Source organism: Dendropsophus ebraccatus, chromosome 10 (genome assembly GCF_027789765.1).
Source record: "Dendropsophus ebraccatus isolate aDenEbr1 chromosome 10, aDenEbr1.pat, whole genome shotgun sequence".
NCBI lineage: Eukaryota > Metazoa > Chordata > Amphibia > Anura > Hylidae > Dendropsophus > Dendropsophus ebraccatus.
The window spans coordinates 44,878,047-44,893,422 of NC_091463.1; the positions used below are offsets into that span (position 1 = coordinate 44,878,047).

General features: G+C 40.1%; 1 protein-coding gene across 1 annotated transcript in view; it reads left to right on the top strand.

The window, feature by feature from the left end:
• NOX1 (NADPH oxidase 1) overlaps positions 1–15,174 on the top strand; it is a 30,836-nt gene extending 15,662 nt beyond the window's left edge. The window contains exons 3-13 of the mRNA XM_069985927.1: positions 885–995; positions 1,639–1,723; positions 2,699–2,841; positions 4,402–4,583; positions 5,371–5,542; positions 6,088–6,180; positions 7,857–8,092; positions 8,238–8,400; positions 10,189–10,335; positions 11,971–12,095; positions 14,304–15,174. Coding sequence (XP_069842028.1) covers positions 885–995; positions 1,639–1,723; positions 2,699–2,841; positions 4,402–4,583; positions 5,371–5,542; positions 6,088–6,180; positions 7,857–8,092; positions 8,238–8,400; positions 10,189–10,335; positions 11,971–12,095; positions 14,304–14,430 — 1,584 coding nt within the window. The 3' untranslated portion in view covers positions 14,431–15,174. The remainder of the gene's footprint in view (positions 1–884; positions 996–1,638; positions 1,724–2,698; positions 2,842–4,401; positions 4,584–5,370; positions 5,543–6,087; positions 6,181–7,856; positions 8,093–8,237; positions 8,401–10,188; positions 10,336–11,970; positions 12,096–14,303) is intronic.
• The last annotated feature ends 202 nt before the right edge of the window (positions 15,175–15,376 follow it).

Genomic DNA, 15,376 nt, shown 5'->3' on the forward strand with positions numbered 1-15,376 from the left:
TGAGGTTTGTGCCATCGCTGGTGCCGGTCCAGTGGATCCACTACTCCAGGCGTTACAAGGGGCAGATTAACTTTATCATGGGCCCTGGGCTGTTCACCAAGCTTGGGCCCCTCTAACCCACTGTAACTATGGCGGCACCAGCTTTAGTCTTTTTCCTCCATAATGCAGCCTGTAAAGGACTTGTGGTGACATCGTTGTCACATGATAAGGTCCTTCAGTATGTTCTCTAATGTTACTGCATTGTCTCCTGGTTGCAGTTTTGCCCTGATTTGTGCAAAATTGTGGTAAAAAACTGTGATTGTTATGCAAATCATGGCTGAAGTGAAGCCTGGATATAATACACTACTGAAAGCACAAGTCTGTTTGGGGGGCCATGGGCCCCCAGGAGCTCAGGGCCCTGGGCTACCGCCCGAAACGGTCCTATTATAATCCGCTACTGATATTATCATGTATATAGTATCTAATGACAAGGAAAAACAAGTTATAGTGAAGACTGAAATAAATACTTCTCATGAATTCACTGCGTGTCTACGCATTTAAAAGAGGCATCATGGTGGACCATGTCATTCAGCTGGACTTGGCAAGGTGAGTATAGATTATTTTACATTATTATTTTACAGTCCTAGCAGTTGTTTTTTTTTTTTATTTAAATCAGGGATCCTGACCCAAAAATTTGTGGTATTCACTAAATGTTGCTGTCAATTGAAAGCTTCAACTGCACTAGAGAATGAGAACAAATTGTGTGATTTACCTTTTAGAATCCTTTTATACATAAGGTCATAAGCTCTGATGTAATGGCTAAAACTGATTTTTAAACCCCTATTTATACATTTGCCCAGACTGGAGGTATATCTTTACACTGTGTTCCTGTGCTTCTGTTTCAGTCTGCTCTTGCCTGGGCCCGAGGATCTGCGGCTTGTCTCAATTTTAATTGTTTGCTCATTCTGTTACCTGTCTGCCGAAACCTACTGTCCTTTTTACGTGGAACATGTTCAGTAAGTGCAAATGTTTGTGTTAAATGTTTTAAAATATAACATATAATAATAATTTATTACAGTATAGCATATATATAATGTTAAAACCTTGTTATTAGTAATGTCATATATCTTGCCCATACGTGATTTCTTCTGCAAACTATATATAGTTGCATTGCATTTGTATGTTATGAGATTTGGTATGCTTCCTGTCTGGAAGTGTGTTTGTGTGTCCTAATCTTTATCTCTTTTTTTTTGTGCTAAAGTCCAATGCAACACTGTATATAGCCATTAGAGAGTTGTCAGCTGACTCGCCTATTACCATGCTGTTTGACTCCAAATACACACGTCATTTCTATAAAAGCATCATACACACCTGAAATATATCCTCCTATAGGCCGCATTCCAACACTGCAGTCAACATATGCGACCACAACCACCCCCTCATGTGGTTACCAATAGCCATGCAGTGTGGCTGGGATTAATCAGGCCATGGTTTCAGCCACATGTGCTGTAAATTGTCAGGAGCTGTTAACACAAATCCTATGTCTGGTCAATGTCCACCTGATTTTTAGGTCTATAATTCTCTGCCACTTAGCTTATACTAGGCTGTCCTGTATGTACGTGCTGCACAAATGTGTAAATGAAATGTATTTTCTTCCAGTGTTGTCGACGCTCAGTGAGAAAACAGCTTGATAACAATCTGGCCTTTCATAAGATTCTGGGTTACACAATTGCCTTAATGACAGGTAACTTTTTGGGATTTTGATCAGTTTCTATTTTTCACTAAAATTGTATATTTTATTTGGAGCCAAGTGTCTAAGAGTATCCTTAAAGTGGTTTTCCAAGACTTAACTATTGATGACTTGTTCTCAGGATGGGCTACCAATGTCAGATCACTAGTGTTCTGACCACAGCATCCCCACTGATCACCTGATCTAGGAGGCACTGGTGCCACAGCAGACACTACAGCCTCCTCATTGTTTACCAGACCCCATATATTTTGTAGTAGCTGTGTTATACTGCAGCTCTTTACTGGTCTATCTCATTCAATATTGTCATTGCTGGTCTAAATATTATTAATGGGTTTTTTACAAGCTTATATGATTGATGGGTTATCCACAGATGTCAAGAAGAGCACTTCCACTGATCAGCTGTATGGCGGGCCACACTACACAGTGAAGGAAGACCTACACTGTATATTGTCTAGTGGAGGTGGCAGGTGGTGGTGGAGGTAACTGCAGCTCAGCTTCTATTCAATGTAATGGGAGCTGAGGTTCAATTACAAAGTTTCTGCATTATACAATGAACGGTGTAGGGCGTCCGACCCTGTTTACTGTGTAGTGCGGAACAGCTGATACGTGAAGGTTCTGGGTGTCAGCACCCCAGCCAATCAGCAATTTATGGATTATGCTGTAGATATCATTTATATAAGCCCAGAAACCCCCTTCAAGAACTGTATTAGTTAGCCTTTCTTTTAACAAACTAACCAACAAGGCTAAATAACAGTAATAGGTGACCATTGTAATCTTTGTTATGGGACCTCCTTACCTCTATAAAGACCCCTGGTAGTAAGAAATTAATTTCTGATGTTCAAGGTTCTTGAAAAAGTCACAACCCCTATGAGAGATGTAATAATGGTGGTCATACTAGTTTCCTTAGGTGAAAGTAGGTTTGCTATGTATATTTAATGCACTAAACATATTCTATTATGTATTTTTCAGCTGTCCACACAATTGCACACTTATTTAACGTTGAAAGGTTTTATGATGGCGCACAGTCCACAAATAGAACTCTTGGGGGAATGCTATCAAGCATTGGTAATGAGAAAGGAGATTGGGTGAACCCAATAAGATCCAAGACTGAGGTAAAACATCATAAAATGACTATACTGTACTGTAGTGTAACTTATTGTACAGCCTTTGGCCAGGTTCAGACTATGTAAGTGTGCGGCTGTATTTGCGGCTGTAATTGTGCGGCGGTATTTTTGGTGGTTCATGGGTACGCTGGAAGTATACGATATACGGCTGCACAGTGCACACTATGTATGAATCTACGGCCTTATCGTAAACGGACCCGTAAAAAATGAACAAGACCATTGTTTGCGGCTGGACATGCGGCCGTGGATTGACAGGCGGTCCGTACGGAGTACTTCAAAAATAGCCGGCAATGATGCCGAATGCCGATGCCTCTAATAGTTAATATATTAAATTAATAAAACACATTCTCTTTGTAATAAAGTCCCTTTCGTTAATCAATAATTTAATTCTAACGAATCCATCATTGTGCAATTAAATATACTGTCAAAAAATAATTATATATATAAATATACATTTATTTATATATATATTTATTTTAACAGTATATTTAATTGCAAAATGATGGATTAGTTTAAATTTAATTATTGAACAACGAAAGGGACTTTATTACAACGAAAATGTGTTTTATTATTTTAATATATAAACCATGAGAGACATCGGGATCGGCATACTGCAGAGGATCGCAAACCCCGGTAATAGCAATTCCTGTAAACTGTTTCCCTGCTTTCCCAGATGCATCCAGAGGTGTTTGCATCACTTTCTTAAGATTTTATTTGTTATTTTTAGTTGAACCAGATTTCCAAGTAAATGACCGTATGTTTTGAGCCGCATGTCTATTTTTTCCCACGGCCGTAGTTTCATCCGCACATTTACAGCCGCATAAAAAATACAGCCGCACAGTTACATAGTGTGAACCTAGCCCCCGGCTATGTTCACACAACATCAAAAATAGAGAATGCCATTGAAGTCAATGGAAAGACGGATGTACAATGCACACAATGTATTGAATAACGGCCGTTTTGACCGCGGACGTCAAAATAATTCGATAGACTTCAATAGACTTTTCTATTAAGACACATCCAAAGGCCAATTAGTAACCCCAAACTAGAATAATGTAGCAGTCATTGCACTAAGGGGAGGCCAGACAGCTAAATGACCTCCATTATTTTAGATTCAAAATGACGGACGTCATTTAAAATGGAGCTGAAAAAACATTGTGTGAACATAGCCTTTAAGAGCACAGTGGCCCTTTCTTTAGCAAATAGCCACAAAACTGAAAGGGGGTTTTCTGGGCAAATAGAAAAAGGTTGTATATTGTCTCTTTATACATTCACAGCACAATCACAGAGCAATGGAAACGTAATCTGGTACTACATCAAAACCAACCATGGTCTCCTGCATACAGTTGGACACGTTCAGGATTCATATGAGATATAAGATCATAAATTTATGATATGAAGGGTTAACACAAACACACACAAAAAGCCTCTGTTTTTTAACCCTTACAAACGTTACACAACAAGGAAAACCTGCTGATGTTAGCAAAAATGATTTCGCTTGTTGAAGTAACAGAACTTATGTATTCTCTCTCTTCTTTTCCTTGGCAGACACAGTCTTCTATTTGTTTCACTACCATTGCTGGTGTCACAGGCGTGGTGATCACACTGGCACTGATATTGATGATCACATCATCTACTGAGTTTATTCGTAGATGCTATTTTGAAGTTTTCTGGTACACTCACCATCTATTTATTATCTTCTTTGCTGGTCTGCTGATTCATGGAGTTGGGTGAGTGTGTATTCAGTACTTTAAAGCTTTGCATTTTACTGTTATTATTCCTATCATCCCCATTTCTATCTTCATGAACTATAAGGCCAAAAAATCTCCCATTTCTCCACACCACCTAGAAACTATCTTGGATTCTAATTTTCTGAAAATCCTTGTGGACTCATTGTGACTGCGGCATCTAGGAGGTTGAGTGGCTGTCACAGCAGGGATCTGAATAGTCATCATCATGATGTAACTGTGCATAATAATTCCTTACATCATGGTGCATACTTTTCAATAAGATGTTATTTTATTGTTTTAAGTGTCAAAGAGATGTGGCCTGCTGTGACCAGAGCTGCAACACCTCTGTGCTCTGAATACTTACCCTCTTGCTGTTTTAGGCTGCGTTCACACTACATATATTTTAGTCAGTATTGTGGTCTACGTTCACACATTGTATGAACAACGACCGTTGTTCGGCACTCAAAAACAATGGCCATTGTAGTGAGAGTCAAAAAACAGCCGTTGTTGTAGTGAAAATTGCATTGATTTTAGTGCACAATGGCCAGTAATAATTGACATTGTACATTACATTGACTGAACAACGGCCGCTGTTTGCATTTATTTCAATGCAACAAATTTTTTATGACAAGGACAGCCGATATTTTAATTGCAAACAATGGCCCTTCTTTACATTGCGTGAACATAGCCTAAAGATGTTTTACTTGATGTCAATACATAATTGCTTATTACTTTTTCTTCCTTTTCCGCATAATTTTTTCTTCTTACATTGTGATTGTTTTCTCAGTCGCATAGTCAGAGGCCAGACGGTTACTAGCCTTGACAGTAACAGCTATGAAGATTGCCATGAGAAATACACTGCTTGGAAGGAGAAAAAAAGTAGAGATGATGATGATGACGATGATGATCACCACAAGGATCAGTGTTTAATGCCCAGCTTTCAAGGGAACGATCCTATGGTAAGCAAAGTGATTGTATTTCACATCTCTGTCCTGTATTTTCACCCTACCATATAGTAGGGGTTTATCAAGACCAGTGTCATAAATATCTAAATAACTCCACACCAGCACACGAGCACGTTGGATCTGTGTAGAGATGAACACATCTCTAAATAAATCCCAGTGGATCAAAGTGTGCCCTCACTGAAATCTATGCCAGCTCTGAGCTGGGGTGGATTGGATTCCCATTGGATTGATAGGTCAGGGACACTGCAGAGGCAAACTGAGGCACAGTATCACTCTGTATCAAACTCTAGGAACTACATTATGGTTCCCTATAACATCCACATATACATACTACTGGCATGTACATAATTCCTGGCCCCCTTATTTTTAGTATTTCTGATATATTATAGCTTATTACACCTTATTACATAACCTACTTAATGATAATAGATTAGTAACTACAACAGTGCTTTACTGTGTATAGCCATCGATGATAAAAATGCTAAAATGCCATATTAAAATGATTTTTTTAAGTTTTTTTTTTTTTTTTTTTACTCCAGACATGGAAGTGGATTATAGCTCCAATTATAATATACATACTGGAAAGATTTCTGAGGTTTTATCGTTCACAGCAGAGAGTTGTTGTTATAAAGGTGGGTGTATTTACACACGTTGCTTTCAACCTGTCCAACGTCATTGAAAGCTTTAGGAGAATTGTCTTTTTTTATATCTTGATTTTACATTGAATACTTTGTGATACTAAAGAATCTATCAGCAGATATAGCAAACCTATATAGCTATAGCTATATATAGCTAACCTGCTGATTCTTATTATGCTGAGGCGTTTTATTAGAATCTTAATGATTCCTTTCTGTGCAGCGTTGCTGTACTTTACCCCTCGGTTCCCTAGTACAGCCGACCACCTGCTTTTTTGGCAATGCCCTTAATGAGGAGGCAGCCATATTGGCTTCATTATCATATTAATGCGTTAAATGTTCTTTTTATAAAAACAGCACACTGGAGCGCTATATTAAAGGCACTTTATGTTCTTGCTTGATGTCCCCTATAAGAAATCAGCTGGTAAGGATGCCTTACAGAGTTTGTCCGGGATAGAGGAAAAGTAAGAGATCACGGGGGGTTTGTGGCTCTATTCATTCCTATGGAGCCGTTGGAAAGAGCCAAGTAAGCACTCTTCCAGCATCTCCATTGATTCCTATGGAACCGCCGTTAAGAGCTGAGCTAGCACTCTGGGGCTATGTTCACACTACGTATATTTCAGTCAGTATTGTGGTCCTCATATTGCAACCAAAACCAGGAGTGGATTAAAAACACAGAAAGGATCTGTTCACATAATGTTGAAATTGAGTGGATGGCCGCCATATAATGGCAAATATTTGCTGTTATTTTAAAACAACGGCTGTTGTATTGAAATAATGGCCGTTATTTCAACATTGTGTGAACAGATCCTTTCTGTGTTTTTAATCCACTCCTGGTTTTGGTTGCAATATGAGGACCACAATACTGACTGAAATATACGTAGTGTGAACTTTACGGTGAGCTTTACGGTGTACTCGGTCCTCTCCATAGGAGCAACTGTGTTCATAACAAAGATGCTGAGGGCCGCCAGTCTCTTATTTCTTCTCTATCCTGTAGAAAAGTTAATTTTTCCTGGACAACCTCTTTAAATTGCTAATAGATTCCCTTTATTTTCTTTTTACATCCTTAGGGCTATGTTCACACAAAGTCATTTTGCGCCTATCTTTTTGGACAGATTAATTTGTCATATTGGCTTTTAACATCTGCCATCCTTTATTCCTACATAGAAAAAACACTGCTGGAGGTGTCTGGCAGCTGCCTATTCCCCTCTCCCTACTAGTATATGCTTATGCTGGAGGTGTCTGCCAGCTGCTCCCTACTAGTTCATGCTTATGCTGGAGGTGTCTGGCAGCTGCTCCCTACTAGTACATGCCTATGCTGGAGGTGTCTGGCAGCTGCTTATTCCCCTCTCCCTACTAGTATATGCTTATGCTGGAGGTGTTTGGCAGCTGCTCCCTACTAGTACATGCCTTTGCTGGAGGTGTCTGGCAGCTGCTCCCTACTAGTTCATGCTTATGCTGGAGGGGTCTGGCAGCTGCTCCCTACTAGTACATGCCTATGCTGGAGGTGTCTGGCAGCTTCTCCCTACTAGTACATGCCTATGCTGGAGGTGTCTGGCAGCTGCTCCCTACTAGTTCATGCTTATGCTGGAGTTGGGAGAAATAGTGTTTGACTGGTGCAGTTTAATATGCATGTCAGCTTAACTAACTTTATAGATGATTGTTACTCCTAGACTGTGAGCCATCCATCAAAGGTCCTTGAAATTCAAATGCAAAAAAGAGGATTCAGGATGGAAGTTGGTCAATACATCTTTATCAACTGTCCTTCAGTCTCTCGGCTAGAGTGGCACCCTTTTACTCTAACATCTGCCCCTGAAGAAGACATGTTCTCTGTGCACATTCGTTCAGCAGGGGACTGGACTGACAACCTCATTAAAGACTTTCAAGAAAAAGCAGATAACCCACCACGGTAAGACTTATATACAGAACTTTAGTTATTTGATTTCCGATAGATATATATTTATATATATTATATATATAATGTATATAGCATTATAGTTGGTATTTATCTGCCTTTTCAAACTTAAGTCAATAATCTCCCCTTTTTTTATCAGCCTTGAGGTAGATGGCCCATTTGGAACAGCTAGTGAGGATGTTTTTGCATATGAAGTCAGCATGCTGGTCGGTGCTGGGATTGGTGTAACCCCATTTGCCTCAATCCTAAAATCGATCTGGTATAAGTTTCAACATGAAGATCACCGCTTGAAAACAAAAAAGGTAATTTATTTCCTCTTATATTTTCAGATATTAAAATATTACAAAAATAGGGCTATGGTTCAGATATATGTGAACGATAGCAAAATGACTTAAAATGATTATTTAAAAATACATCCAGCTCTGGTTAGAGGGATTGTCCAGGATGAGAAAAACATAGAGGCTCACTTTTAAAGCACCACACCTGTCCTCAGGTTGTGTGTAGCAATATAGCTTAGCTCCACATAGTTCATGGGAACTGAGCTCCAGTAACAAACAAAAACTGAGTAAAAGATTGGCGCCATTTGTGGGGAAAAAACAGCTATGTTTTTCAGATTCTGGATAACCTCTTTATAGCGGTCCTCCTGTGAGCTTATGTTATAATGGTAGTGACATGTTAAATATATACAGCTATAAAATACCCATAGAGAGGTAACTATTAGCAAAATAGATTGGAGAATAGTTTCTAACTGACAGGGATCATTTTAAAGTGTTCCTGACGTTTTGTGAAACTTTTGACAAAATTTTTGATCGGTCCAGGTCCGAGTGTTCCAAATATAACTGATTCGGCCAATTATTTCTTCATGTAAAATGGCCCTACGGGACTGTAAAATTTGTGGTGAAAAAGAACTCCCAGTGAAGCAGGAATGGCATTTAAAGAGGTACTCCGGAGATTCACAGAAATGTTTTTATTTTGCTAATACATTGCTTTAAAAATATTACTTTTGTAACATAACTTCAATAAACTACATGTATCGTTTTTACTTTATATACATGAGCCCCTCTGCTGCCACTGTTTGTGTCAGGAACTGTACAGATGTCTAATGCCCCTATTCCACGAGTCGTTTGGAGGAGCAAACGAGCGCTATTAGCGCTCGTTTGCTCCTCGTTCCCCGCTCGCTGCCGCCGCTATTCAACGAGCGAGTGCGGGAGGGGGCGGCGGGGAGTTGCGGGGGGGCTGCCCGGGGGATCGTTGATCGTCCGGCCAGCCCATAGGATATAGCAGCATCTGCTGCCGATGCTCCTATTCAACGGAGCGACGGCAGCAGATCGCTGCTATATCAGTCGCTTGTTTTTCAACATGTTGAAAAACAAGCGACTGCAACGATCAGCCGACATGAACGATGTCGGCTGATCGTTGCACTCTATTCCACGGGACGAATATTGTTCGTAGCGGCCGATATCGGCCGAATACGAACGATATTGCTCCTCTAAACGACCCGTGGAATAGGGCCTTAAGCCTGCAGTTCCCCATTCCCTGCTTGATCAAGCACTGCCACACAGTGCTATACAGGTTTTTTTTTTCTTATACAGTACCTGAGGGGTCGCTGCCCGACTTGATCAATGTGTGCGGCAGCCTTTACACGGCAAATGGTGATTGCTGTAGGCTACAAAGTAATATAACTTTATTAAAGCAATGTACTGTATTAGCAAAATGAAGCATTTTGACTCCAAAGTACCCCTAAGTCTCCACGTCTATGATCCTCCTTTTCATACACATTAGTATGCCTTTGATCCCACAGTAAAAATAGATGTAGAACTTCTTTAAATAAATGACATCATTTAATATAAAGATCCAAGGTCGAAGCTAATAGATCCAATGTTCACATGAGACAACCAGGAAGTCTATACTAAGGTACTGTCTAACTAACGAAAAGAAAATAATTATAGTAGAGAACAAGCTGAACTTTTATTGTTATATTCCTGGGAGGATTTTAGGGTGTATTGTAGTTCTGATGCGGTACCATTGCAGTCTTGCCACAATTCTACAAAATGACTGAAAAGTGACAAATTTAAACTTTACATCTCCAGATTTACTTCTACTGGATCTGTCGGGAGACTGGAGCTTTTGCCTGGTTTGCTGATCTGCTGCGTTCTCTGGAACAGGAGATGATCACCTCAGGAAAAGATGGATTTCTTAATTATCGACTCTTTTTGACCAGTTGGGACAGCAGCATTGTAAGTGCCATGTCAGATTTCAGATCTGTTGTCAAACTGTGATTAATCATAATTTGAAAAAAGAAAAATGATCCCTATGATTTAAGGAGAAGTCCTGCGAATTTTTTTATGAAAGTATTGTATTGCCCCCCCAAAAGTTATACAAATCAACAATATACACTTATTACAGGAACTACACATAAAGTGCTTTTTTCCCTGCACTTACTGCTGCATCAAGGCTTCACTTCCTGGATAAAATGGTGATGTCACGACCCGACTCCCAGAGATGTGCGAGCTGTGGCTGCTGGAGAGGGTGATGGAAGGAGGACACAGGGAACTGGAGGGACACTGAGCATCCCCCTACCATCATCCTCTCCAGCAGCCATAGCCCGCACAGCTCTGGGAGTTGGGTTGTGACATCACCATTTTATCCAGGAAGTGAAGCCTTAAAGTGACACTGTCACCCCCTTTGTGCATTCTGACATCTCTACACAGGTGTAAAGGGTAAATTTAGCGTTATTCATACCTTATTTCATATCATACGTCATTGTGCTTGTTCAAGTAAAAAGTCATCTTCCTCGCGGCATTAGCGCCACTTTGCCCCGCCCACAACGGCACCGTTGGCCCCGCCCCCTTGACGACCATTGGTTGGTCGATGTAAAGGGAGGGGGTCTAGACCTTTCGGCCAGCCTGTTCCAATGGGCAACGAGGGGGCGGGGCCAACTGTGTGTGTTGTGGGCGGGGCTAAGTGGCGCTAATTCCGCGAGGTCACGCCCACTTAATACAATCTGCAGTTGATAAAAGGACACTTTTTACTTGAACAAACACCATGATGTATGATATGAAATAAGGTATGAAAAATGCTAAATGTACCCATTACACCTGTGTAGAGATGTCAGAATGCAAAAAGGAGGTGACAGTGTCACTTTAATGCAGTAGTAAGTGCAGGGAAAAAAGCACTTTATAAGCATTTCCCGTAATAAGAGTATATTGGGGATTTGCATAACTTTTGGGGGGCAATACAATACTTTAATAAAAACTTTTGCCAGACTTCTCCTTTAAAGGGTTATTTCCATCTTAATTAATAAGTTAAGAAGTCCAGCGATTCCAAAAAAAAAAAAATCAAACGGCAGGGGGGAACAGAATAAACATACACAACTCAACTCTCCGCGTGCCTTTGTAGCACTGGACTACCGCTCTGGGACTCCCACGGGCTCTGAGATCTCCTTCACAGCCGACGTCACAACCCTGTTGATGGACTACTTCTTAGCCAGTCAGTTATCAGGATGGGACACCCCTGCAGTCACTGATTGGCTAAGCGGGCTGTCCATCGGCTGGGTTGGGTATTTTACCCTGAATCGTGATGTCATCGGAACTCAGGGGACAATACCTTCCTGCAGAGGTCCCGGAGCCTGTGATGCAGTGCTTCGTGGGCATGGGGAGAGGTAACGACTGTCTATTATGTTCCACCTGCCAACTTTTTTAAAATCGTCACACTTCTCCTTTAAACTTGTAGGACTCTTAAAGTTAAATATTTTTGTTAAAAATATTAATTTAGCTAACCTGCCTTGCTGTTTATGCCATGCTGTTAAGTGTCACTGCTTTTCTGTTCTATTATGTGAGCCAGTTTATAATATATGGTGCTTACCTCCGCAGGCTGGCCATGCTATTATTAACTTTGATGAAGCAACTGATGCAGTTACAGGATTAAAGCAAAAGACCAGTTATGGGCGGCCCATATGGGAGAATGAGTTTTCAAAGGTGGCAGAGGCACATCCCAGGTTTGTGCAAAGCGAAATTAATACACCTAAGTATTTACCTGCATATGCTAAAAAATACACTTCTAGTTTTACAGCAGGTCAGAGCAGATCATAAACAGAAGCAATTCTTCATTGTGCACCTCAGGATCTGTTACATGATAAAATAAAAGGGTATATCAATATATACCAGCCCAATGGATGACAGAGGGACACTCTTTTACATCTGTCTGACCTATCATACCAGATTGTACCATGTTGAGTATATGTGGCAGAAGAATTTGCCAAACATACAGTATAATAAAAAAAAAACCTGTATAAATAGGGTATACAACAAGCAGCATTGGTTTCACACAGTGACCCAGTATCTAATTGTCACAGTTACTAGTGGTGTACTGCATTGCTCAGTGTTAGGTCCTCTTCTTTTTAATATATTTATTAATGACCATGTAGAGGGGCTACAGAGTAGAATCTCCATATTTGCAGATACTAAACTGGGTAAAGTAATCATTACAGAGGAGGATAACATGTTACAAGGGGATTTGGGGAAGCTGGAGGCTTGGACAGAGAAATTGCAAATGAAGTTTTTATGTGGATAAACATAAGGTTATTCACTTTGGCCATAGAAATATCAAGTACAATGATGTGTTAAATAATAAAACAGAGGGTAAAACTGCTTCTGAAAAGGACCTGGGGATATTGGTGGACAGTAAACTCAACTTTAGTGATCAGTGCCAGGCAGCGGCTGCCAAGGCTAATAAAATCATGGGATGCATCAAAAGATGCAATAAATTTTTTTTTGCCTCTTTAACAATCACTGGTCAGACCACACATGGAATACTATGTACAGTTTTGGGCACCGGTATATAAGAGCAGGTACAGAGGAGGGCGACCAAGGTCATTAAGGATTAGGGAATGGGTGGGTTACAGTAACAAGACAGAGAGTATCAAGCTTAGCGCTATTTAGTTTAGAAAAAAAACGTCTTGGGGCAATCTGATCACAATGTACAAATATATGAATGGACAGTACAAAGATCTTTGTAGTGATCTTCTTACCCCTAAGCCTGTAACCATGAGAAGCGGGTATCCTTTACATCTAGAGGAAAGAAGGTTTCACCATCAGCACAGATGGGGATTCTTTACTGTAAGAGCAGTGAGACTGTTGAACTCTCTGCCACATGACGATGTCATGACTGATTCATTTAAAGAACAACTTCCCCTTAACTAACGCACATTACAAAGTCATATAACTTTGTAATGTGTGTTAGTCACCTGCCTGGAGCCGTCCCGCCTCTTCCATCCGAACATAACAAAAATCTATACTTACGTATTTACTGTCGACCCCGTCCTCTTCTCCCGCCGCCATTTTGTGACGATGTTGTCACAAGCGGAGGGGCGGCCCTGGTCATCCTCTTCTTCAGCATCTTCCATTATAACAATTTGAAGCGAAAAGGCTGCCAGTGCGTATGCGCACCAGAAGCCTTTTTTATTGCCTGGATGCATCACATGGCTTCCAGCTTGCTCAGCTATAATTGGCTGAGCAAGCTGGAAGCCATGTGATGCGATCCAGACAATGAAAAGGCTGACGGTGCGCACGCGCATCGATAGCCTTTTCGCTCTCATTCATGCCATGGGACCCCGGAAGTGAGGAAGAAGATGTAGACGTGGACGGGGTTTACCGGGACCGCGGACGGCGGGATTTTCTGCTGGCAATCGACTTAGGAGGGATGGCGAGTATAGGGTCTGTGTCTTAGTGTTTTTTTTTTTATTTTGCGAATGCCTGAGTTGTCCTTTAATACGTTCCAGGGAAGCCTAGATGCTTTTCTTCAAAAATGTAATATTACAAGTTATGGGCACAAGTTTTCATGTGATAGGATGCTGATCCAGGATTTTTGCTGATTGAAGTCAGGAAGGAATTTTTCTCCCTGCGATGGGGCAATTGCCATCTGCCTTATAAGGGTTTTCCTTTGGCATAGTAAGGTTTCCGTAGGTTTAACTTGCCAGATTGTACAGGGACAACCCACCAAGTGATAACACCCTATTGTCAATTTATAAATAAAAAAAAAAATAAAAAAATTTCCCATTGTGTTCTGAGTTTACCAAAAACTGCATACTATCGCTACAAATAAGTATTGTGTAATATCACAACAATGTGTTATCACTGTAAGTAATGTAAAATGATCACACACTTGCATCAAGATATAGCACTCACTATTTCTTTGCATTTTACAGGTCCACTGTGGGTGTTTTTCTTTGTGGCCCTCAAGCACTTGGTAAGACCCTACAACAATGCTGCCATCAACACTCGAGCATGGACCCCAGGAAAGTGCAGTTCTACTTTAATAAGGAGAATTTCTGAGGTGAAGTGAAATGGACTTTGACTGATAAGGACTGTAAAATGTCCTGTTTACAGCAGCGATGTCTTATCAAGGATAATAGATATTACTACTGTCTAATTTACAGGCTGTAAGGTAGATCACAGAAAGACTTTATGTTCCTGTAAGGCTTTTCATTAGTGTGACTATTATCACAACAGGGAAGGGTTTCCTCTTACGAAACCAGTGACGCTAATGATGATTTATATGGATGAACGTTGTTTCTTATAGAAGCATGTGTATAAATATTTCTACAATGACAGAAACATAGACAAGACTGGATTTGTATAACTGTGTAACCTGGGTTTATCACATATGTAAAAAAAAATTAAAAATAACAAAAACACTCTGTCCATCACATGACTAAGATCACATGACTGATTTTTTTTATACCCTGATAATAAAAGGTTAACCTTTCTACTGAATGACAAAAAAAAAAAAAGATATTATGAAAATAGTGGGGCAGTGATATAGTATATCGGAAAATTGTATCACAATTATTTGCTAAAACTGGAATACCCCTTTATATGGCAGCATGAGGGAAACCCAGGCATATTAGAACATAAAAGTTATGAATAGCGGACATAATATTAGGCCTATTAGGCCTCTCCACACCCATGTACAAAGATGAGTCAGTTATTGTTCAGTCAATCCAGGTCACTAAAAATTGTGCTTATTATTGTGTTGTGTATTCATACTTGCATTTGAATAATAAAAAGTAATCTTAACTGCTGTGTTTTTTTCTGCTTAAAGGGGAAATTCACACAAGGAAAACTTGTTTTCTATTTAAAGTACATTAAAAGTTATATAGATGCGTCTATGCAATGCATTTCCATATCTGTACAGTTCTGCCACACTGGTAGCTGATTGAAATCCAGAAGTGAAGAAAAATTGCCTCTGTGCCAATTCACATTGTCTCTTGCTCCCTCT